The following is a 9,353-nucleotide window of genomic DNA, read 5'->3' as shown; positions in this document are numbered from 1 at the left end:
TAATGTATTTACATATGTATACCGCTATGTCATAGTATTTTTGATCACATCATATGCATATGGAAGCTTGACAAGGCATCGGAAGACTAGGGAAGGCTTGCTGTATTTGGATCACGGTGTTGTCGACGAACATTGAATGCACCCTGGAGTGCCAGGGAGAGAACAAATCTGTCTTGGGAGAAGTATAGGCAGAGTGCTTCTTAGAAGCCCTCCACCCCGTCAGTGTTCTTTGGGCATGTTATTCGGAGAGACCCGTTCCTGGAAAAGAACGGCATTCTTGGTAAAATAGGGGGTCAGTGAAAATGAGAAAGCCCTTCAAGGGGGTGGATTGCCACACTGGCTGCAATAATGGGCTCAGACATAACAAGCACGAGGACCGGTCTGGGCTAGGCAGTGTTTTGTTCTATTGTCTGTTTGGTTCACGGTGAGTCAGAACCAGCCTAACAGCAACCACCACGGTTCCAGGAAAGCTTCTCCCTCCTTTGGGAAGTGGAGTAGATTTCGTAGAATCTGTTTAGTAGATCAGCGGACATGGAGTTGGTTTCTTCTTACACAGGGGAATACCTGTCCATTTTAAAGTCATGATTCCCTCAAAGCACCTCCCTTTAAACTTCTCCCACTTTCTGCGGTAAAGCATATGGACAATGGCCAGGCCTTTTACAAAGACGTCCAATTTGCATTCATCCATTTGTGCATGAAAGAAATATTTTACTCCACATGGGTGTGTCAACGACCTGGGAGGAAACACATGAAATGTGTGTGTTTGAACCGGAAGCGCCCCTGGGGGCTGTCTGGTTGACCCTCTAACTTTACAGATGAGGCACAGGCGGGCGGGCAGCTTGCTCAGTTCTGCCCGTCAGTTGGGCAGTGGGGCACAGCTGAGGCTGCAGCCAAGCTATCCCGACTCCTAATTTGTGTTCTTTCCGATCTCTGCTGCCTTGGTTTTCAGTTCGTTGGGCAGTTGAGTTTTGGGCATTTGCTGGGTTTGCACATTTGGTAAGTAGATAATGACTGATTTTTGTTGTGGATGCATGATTGAAGTGAAGACGGAATACTGTGTTACAGAAATGATTAGTAGAAACACTTGGGGGGGGGAACTCCAGTTTACAGCAACTTTTAACTAAATGGTCCCCGCCCCCCGCCCCCACCCCCACCCCAGCTATAACCTATGTAGCTAAAAGGCTGACCACAAATGTTTTTGACCTTTTCAGAACAGAAGACTCAATGGCGGACGATGACAAAAGGAGGTACGTTTGGTATTGCATCTGGCTTTAATTTGAGTAAGTTGGCCACGCTTCATGGATTTTACGCACAGTACGCTCATTGCCAATGCTACGAATTCCACCAGGAAGACTGTGGTCACAGAGACTACAGGTAGGAGCATGTGACCAGAATGACAGCTTGCTTAGCAGAAGTCTTGATCTTTTTTTGAGCTGCTTTTGCTTCAGCTTGGTTTTTGCCCTGTACCCCTGAGCCGTGCTAATGGCCTTTGTGTGTGCTGTTTCAGCTGAATGACTCCCCTTTGCTGAAACACGACGGCCGTTTCTACTCCTCTACCTGTTCTTCCAATGAACTGCATTCTCCTCTCATCACGCCTCATTATGTGTCTACATATAGGTAGCACGTTTTGTTTGTCCCTAAGCAACGCATACCATTTTGACTATTTTGAATTCTTGATAAATGTTGATGATCTCCACTACACCGCACACTACTGTCATTTATCATTCCACAAAATAACATTTCAACTTTTCTTCTTTCTCAACCGCAAGTAAAATATCCCCAAACGTAACTAAAGAGATTCAGCATTCTCTCATCCTCCTCCTTCCTTACTCTCTCCCCTGCCTCCTCCTCCTTTTTCTTTATCATCATCACCATCGCTTCTTTTTAAGCGTAAAAAAAAAAAAGTATTTCCAAGGGCAAACATATCCCCAACTCTCCTTCTGACGAATCACACATCGTTTTACACAATTGTACCTTTGTTTGAAGTGCTCCAAGGTGCTGCTGCGCTCTGTAATTACGCAGGCTCATTTAAATGGGTCTGATTTTCCCGTCTGTTTCCTTTCCTTAAGGAACTATGGAGGGGTGTACGTGGGCCTTCCCCCGGAAGCGGTCAGTATAGTGTCCAGTCAGACAAAGACTGTGCGGAAAAGTAAGTGAAAAATCACAAGGCTCTTGTTCTTTCTCAAAATGCACTTCTGTAGTGTGTGGGGAAATGTGGGCTTGATGTTTCAACTGGCCAGACTCAAGCTGCGCCTTGACTTCGGGGTCTGAACCATCCCTAAAGATGGTCTGTTCACAACGATCCCTTGTTGCAGTTGCCACCACAGGCCGCAATAGTTCCAAAGTTGAGTCCGGCTTCTATTTGCAGCTGTGCTCCATGGGTATTTTTAATTTCTTGTTAATATCAGTGATGATAGGTGTGAAAAATCAAAGCCATGTCTTAACAAGTGTATGGAGTATTTGTCGAACATAAAAAATACATGCCTGTAATATTTTATAAAGATGACTAACTAGTAAACGGTCTAGTGATTAAGGGAAAGATAAATGCCTACTGTATAATTAAATGAAATGCGTTCCTATGGTGCGGAGCTAAGGAAATCCTTTTAACTAAGAGGCAGGGCTGTACCCTGGGAGATAGCTTCTCATTTGAGTAAGATTTTAAGAGAGGTTCCTGGCAGAGAACGTTACTTTTTTAATAATTACACAACTGTCTTTTTCATAGTTTTAAATGACTGCTAGTAGGTATAATTTTCACAGAAGGCTATATTATGTATTTTTTAGCATTTTGTAATTATGTTCCTCATTGCTTCTTTCCTATTTTATGATTTAGACAAGATGCACAAGCACGTTTACTGTGATCGTTTTATACAAAACTAGAATATGTTCTTTATAATATGAATGCTTAACTTTTCTTAATTTTCCCTTTAAGATTAGAAGACAGTGATACCGTGATTCAGTAATCAAGAGGTATTGAATATTTTCCTAAACAATTCTGTTTGTTGATGATGTGTGACTTGTGGGTGTTGCTATGTGTTTCTCAGAAATCCTAAACTTCAGGATCAGAAGGATTAGTCTCATTTGATAGCTAAATGTATGGAATTGGAGGTGTTTTACTTTAAAGAGTTATTTAATGATCAGATCAATTTTCTTTGCTGCCCCCCACCTTTTATAAATGAAGCCCAATTTTCTTAATGAGAGCACTTAAGACTGTTCACCTAGCGCACGGAGGCTTCAGCCTTCCTCATTGCCCCAAACTTTGAGCGACCAGAACTTGAGTTAACATAGAGGGAGGGACCAGAGAGCTAGGACTGATTATTACCTTAGGAGAAATGGTGTTTGGCGATAGCCAGGAATTAGTTAATAGATAGAGTGGGGATATATCACTACCAGGAATCCAGTTGAGACAAGTGATTGCCAGTGTACAGAGAGAGATACCATTATGTGGGAAAACATGGTAAAATTATAGACAGTTCACAGGTTGCACGAATAGTGTGAAACATGTTCACTATGGACAGAGGAAATTACCGTCTGAAAGATAAGGCACCATGGACATAGGGTTCTGGTAAAATTCATGGGTTAGAATTACAACAAGACACACAAGGACAAGAGACAGCAGCTTTAATTTTTTTAAAATCTCCACTCTGTACACCTGATCGTGACCTTATAGGAAGAGTAGAACTGTTCCCAGGGGTTTCAGAGATTGTAACTCTTTAAGGGAGTAGATAACCTCATCTTTCTCCTGCTATGAGACAGAATCAACTTGATGGCAGCTGAATGAGTGTGAGTGTGTGTGTGTGTGTGTGTGTGTGTACACCTGCCTGTACAAAATGTTGAGCAGTCAATTCCATAGAAACAGAGTCTCGGGCTCTCTAGTTCAACGACACATTAGATTATTGGATCCTCACTGTATTGTATGAATGATATCCAACCTTAAAAACATCCACGACTCCCTATTCCTGAGGGAGTCCACTCTCTCTGGGGAATCATTTAGCATTAGATTTGAATTCAGGCTCTACTGCTAGCTCCCCTTTGAACCTTCAGCTTCACGGTTTATAGCAAGAAGCAAACATTTACTTTGAAGGGCTATTGTTAGGACTAAATAAGAAATAGATGGTAGCTTCTGTTGTTGTGGCCTTCCTCTTCTTCATCATCATCACCATGATCATGCTAATACTCTACCTGGTAACTAGAATCTAGCCATTGGCAGATGAGGAGCAAATTTGCCTAATACATCTACTCCCCATTTAACGGCATGACGAGTATTCAAAGACCAGGTCACTGCGCAAATATCGTCATGGAGGAAAACCCCATCAGATCATCAAACGGGAGATGGCTGCATCATGACATACCTGCCAGATTATGTTTTTACATGATGGCCAAACCATCGAGAATCATGGCTTAGCAAAAGTGACACATCACCTTAACCATCAGAGTCCGCATTCCTCTTGCCTCACCCTTTAGCCTTCATTACTGTGAGAAGTACATTGTTCATGTGCAAAAGAGTTAGGTAGTAGATTTTTTACTATTGTAATACATGGGAAATGTTGGATAACAAGAATAGTGGATGAGTGAGGATTAGATGGATTGGAACAACTTCTGCCAAGGGTAGTACTGGTGTTGGTGTTTGGAGTGAGGAGAGGGGGAGGTAGAGAATGAGCTCACAGATGTAGGGAGATAAGCCTTCATTGTTTGGGGGAAGGGAACAAACACTCTCTTCCTGACAAGAACAAGGAAAGTCTCTGGGCAGCCACTTTCTTCTCTGGATTTCTGACCAAGTCGCCGACATTAGGGAGGTTTATTCCCCGGCATTCCACGTCCATTAGATTGTTCCTCTGGGTATTTCCTGGGTGTTTTCTGTTTCCAGTTATTTTTAAGGCGCCATAGAGATTTCTGAGTTTCCTGCCAGTTTTCCCCTTTGCAACAGTCATTTTGTTAGTTACCTCAAATTGAAAAGATAATCTAATAGAAAGGAAGCACACATCACTCTTTGGCCTCCAAATATCAGGTGTGTTTTTTTTAAGTCTTGGCGTGGCAAGAGATGCCATGTAGCTATTGGGGACTGGCTGTGTTCACAGCTCTGCTGTCAACCTAGGATCAGAGATGAGTCCCTTAACTTCGCAACTTTTTTCAACTTTCTCAAGAGAACTGGACAAGACGATTGTTCCTTTATTGTATGAATCCAAAACTTTGTGATAACAACATAATATATTGTTAGTAAGCCTGCCAATATGACATTAGTCAACTAGCGAAAATATTTCCTTGCCACCCCTGGCTATAAATATCTATATTTTATCATTACTTCTAAATCCCCTCAATGCACCGTTTTCTTTAACTCTATTTCTGAGTAGTCAATTTGATCCAGATCTTTCCTTCCTCATTTTGAATTGCTTGAATATTTTCCAAGTTGAAATGCAATCTATTTTTTCCCAGTTGTTCAAAGCCCATTTGTGTTAGGTATGTGTGATGGCTTTGTGAGTGTTGGGAGGAGACCCTGCTGGGAAAGCCGCCTTTGGCAAGGAAGACATTTTCTGTCAAGGACGGGAGCTTAACTTACCATGTAGAATATCTCTAGAAATAATGACGCCTGAGTTCAAAGTTGATTAGGCTGTTTTGTTGAAACAGATTGTGGAATAGTTTCAGCATGGGCTACAATTACTAATGTCATAAGTACTAATGTCTGGTTTCTTGTATGGATGACTCTAGGGTGGATGTTGAGCCCACTCAGCTGTGTGTGGAATACCTTCAACACAGAGGTTCTCGAATCATGGTTCTTAAATACCGGTTGATGGTCTTACTGGACGTGCTTCTCACAACGGAGATGACTAGCCCCTCCTAGGAGCCCTGGTGGCATAGTGGGTACGGGTTGGGCTGCTAGCTGCAAGGTCAGCAGTTTGAAACCACCAACCTGCTCCATGGGAGAAAGACTGGGCTTTCTACTATGGTGAAGAGTGATAGTCTAGGAAACTCACAGGGGAAGCTCCACTGTACCCTACAGCCTTGCTGTGGGTCAGCATTGACTCGATGGCAATGACTTTGAGACCCTCCTAAGGAACATTGGTAACCAAGAGGTCAGTTCAAACCCACCAACCCTCTGCAGGAGAAAAAGACAATCTGGTGACCTGTTCCTATAAAGATTCCAACATTGTTCTCTCGTAGTGAATCTTATAGGGTAGACTCCTCTGTCTTTACAGGAGTAGAAAGGCACACATGCTTAACCACTGTGTCACCTGCACTCCTCCATACTGATTACAACCTTGGAAACACAGCAGCTCTGTCACATTGGGTCGCATAAATCATAATCCAGTTGGCAGCTCACAGTTGCGCCTCCTAAGAGGTTCTAACCAAATAGGAAATGGCTGGGGTTGTGGCTGAACAGGCTGTATTTTTAATACATACAGCTAGGCTTACCTATTGTTTATCAGGTTGTATTTTAATTGTAATTCTTTAAGTCTCTTTCACTACCTTTGTCCTTCCCTATAAACACCCATTAGTTAGCACTGCACTGGCTACATATGAAAATTAAACTCAATAGTGAATGAATGCTGAATATGTCCTATTTAAAATCAGTAAACGTTTGGTAGACATTGTTCATTGCCACAGGATCCATGGTTCATGGCCGTGCATGTCAGTGTAGATTTGGAAGCAGATAGCTAGGCCTCTGTCTTCCCAGGCACCTCTGGATGGGCCTATAGATTAACCATTTGTGCCACACCCTGAGACTGATTTTATCGGAGTTAATACTTTTTCCAAGCTTCCTAACTCTTTTAATTTTATTTTTTGTTGTCTTCATAGCCTACAAATCAAGATACTGAAGGAATGTGGCTTGACGGGACCTTGTATCATGCACAGACGTTTCCAAGTAAATTCTAAACCATAGCACCTCTGCCTCCGGTCCAATAGTCTTAGTGTAGAGTTAAAGCCATGGGTACCTGCTGAATTGTGTGGTAACAGGGGGACTGGATAGATCGTACCCGCATGTATGGAACGTTTGGCGGATGAACCCTGAAGGACAAGTTGATGAACTGGCATGGGAACTGCAATTGCCCAGTCTGGTCGGCTCTGCGTCTGCAGCCTCTTCACCCTAGTTGTTCAACACACTTCATGAAGGTCATATCTTTTCACTGATACTTTTTGATAATTTTTATATAACTAAATCTGTACTCTATTTATAATGTAGACTAACAAGTCTTATAAATGAACTATTTAAAGTAATGCTTTGGTCTAGTATCTTTTGCTGTTCTCATTTCATTGTAATTTTGAGCTGGAAAATTGTTCGGTTGGTTCTTTATCTCCTCCCCCACCCCCTTTTTTTAACCATAGTTTTCAGTTTTATTGCAAAGACAGAGGGTTTTCTTTTATTAGTAACGTATGCCATTGCAATGTTGAAAAATAAAGGACTTAATTCTGCACACCATATTCATATTTTGGTTAAATTTCTATTTTCTTTATTCCAGGGCTTATATAGTTACAGATACTTTATAGCTTTTGAGTGTCCCTCTTCCCCTTTATGTAATCATGGTATCTCATCCTGTTAATTCTTTACTGTTTTGGGGGACTTTTGATGGGTGGCTAGTGGGCTAATTGGAAAGTTCTTGATTCGCTAATCATTATTGTGTCTTTCCTTGGTACTACAGCATAAATCACTCAGTTTACCAATGTATTTCAACAATTAAAACATTTTTATCCCTCTTTACGTGGATTTCTGAATTATTCTGAAATAGAACAGATGCCACTGTGATCTATAGACATGCTAATAATCCCTTATAAATAAATTGCTAAGAAAAACAAACACCTTCACAAGGAGAAAGGCATTATCTTATATAGTATATGTTAAAAAAATCTCTGCATTACATAAAATATTAATAGTTTGTTCATATGATGACCATAGAGACATCAAATTAATACAACTTTTTAAAGATTCGAGTGGCTATGCAGTGATGATTGTGAACTGTTGGGAGTTGACTCCTGCTCTCAGTGATACTCATGGTGAGGACTTTTATTTTGCTCACATTGTATTGTCATCCACACTCACGGCTTTTAAAATCCATACTGTAGTCTCTGACCTACATCAGTCCGTCCCTGAAGTTTGCTTTGCTTTCAGATAGCAAGGTGGTGTCATCTGCATATTGCAACAGACACAATAGGCCGAAACACTGCCTGGTCCTACAGCATCTTCACAATTGTTGTTTGAGCCCATTGTTGCAACGACTGTGTCAACCCATCTCATTCAGGGCCTTCCGATGTGTTTTACAAGTCCTTTACGTCACCAGACATGTCCCTTTCCAGGGACTGTTGTCTCCTGATAATGGGTCTATACGTGATCCGTGATCCATGTATACATGATGCAATGATACATGATACTCATGCCATCTTTGCTTCTAAGGAACATTCTGGCTGTATTTCTTCCAAGATTTATTTGTATTTCTGGCACTCCGTGGTACTTTCAGTAGTCTTCACCAACACCGTAATTCAAAGGCATCGGTTCTTCTCTGATCTTGTTCATGGTCCAGCTTCCACATGTATCTGAGGCAAGTGAAAATGCTACCATTTGGATCAGGTGCACCTTCGTTCTTAAAGTGCCATCTCTGATTAGCGATCCAAGTGAAATGAAATCCTTTACAAATTCAGTCTTTTTCCATCGATCATCGACCGAGGTGTGAGGAGTGTTGTTTTCTCTGAGTTGTCATCCCAAGTAGCAGCTGTAGTCTTTGATCTGCATGAGTACGTAGCTCAAGTCCTCTTCACGTTCAGCAAGCAGACTTAGGCCGTCTGCGTATTGTAAGTTGTCAATGACTCCTCAATCCAGACCCTGATCCCGTTCATTCCCACAAGTCCATGATGACCTGTACGTGGAAACGGAGCAGTTTCTTCTGTTAGGGATAACAAAGAATTGGAGTTTTGGAAACATTTTTATCTAGAAATAACTCTAAATTTACAGCGTTGTAAAGATGATACTGAGATTCCTTATGTACCCTTTACTCTCCTCTCCCAATGTTAACATTTTCCATATCTGGAGACCATTTGACAAAACTGAGGAAGTGTATATAGTGCATGCAGGGACATTATTAGCTAAAATACACACTTTCATGGAATTCCATCTGTATTTGTTGGCTGTATATTTGGTCAACATGTTTCCACAGCCTCTCGTCCTAATAGTTTCCCCCTGCGCCCTCCCCTTCTTCTTCCCTACCTTGGCATTTTGAAAGTGTACTCTGGTCAGATATTTGGTGGTATGGGCCTCAGCTGGGATTTGTCTGCTGTTTTCTCATGGTGTTGTTACTGTCTGTGTTTTCTCATGGTGTTGTTACTGTCTGTGTTTTCTCATGGTGTTGTTATTGTCTGCTGTTTTCTCA

The 9,353-nt window shown here is 41.7% G+C and overlaps 1 protein-coding gene across 1 annotated transcript in view; it reads left to right on the top strand.

Annotated features, from left to right (window-relative positions):
• Positions 1-7,693, top strand: part of CUNH12orf75 (chromosome unknown C12orf75 homolog) — a 45,894-nt gene extending 38,201 nt beyond the window's left edge. Inside the window, exons 3-6 of the mRNA XM_045291163.1 lie at positions 1,212-1,247; positions 2,070-2,149; positions 2,930-2,967; positions 6,793-7,693. Of these exons, the coding sequence (XP_045147098.1) occupies positions 1,212-1,247; positions 2,070-2,149; positions 2,930-2,934 (121 nt within the window). The 3' untranslated portion in view covers positions 2,935-2,967; positions 6,793-7,693. The remainder of the gene's footprint in view (positions 1-1,211; positions 1,248-2,069; positions 2,150-2,929; positions 2,968-6,792) is intronic.
• The last annotated feature ends 1,660 nt before the right edge of the window (positions 7,694-9,353 follow it).

Source organism: Echinops telfairi, unplaced genomic scaffold, assembly GCF_000313985.2.
Source record: "Echinops telfairi isolate 266 unplaced genomic scaffold, ASM31398v2 ScPeMD7_2;HRSCAF=8, whole genome shotgun sequence".
Lineage (NCBI taxonomy): Eukaryota > Metazoa > Chordata > Mammalia > Afrosoricida > Tenrecidae > Echinops > Echinops telfairi.
Note: the sequence above shows the minus strand (reverse complement) of the source record. Positions and strands in the feature narration are given on the sequence as shown.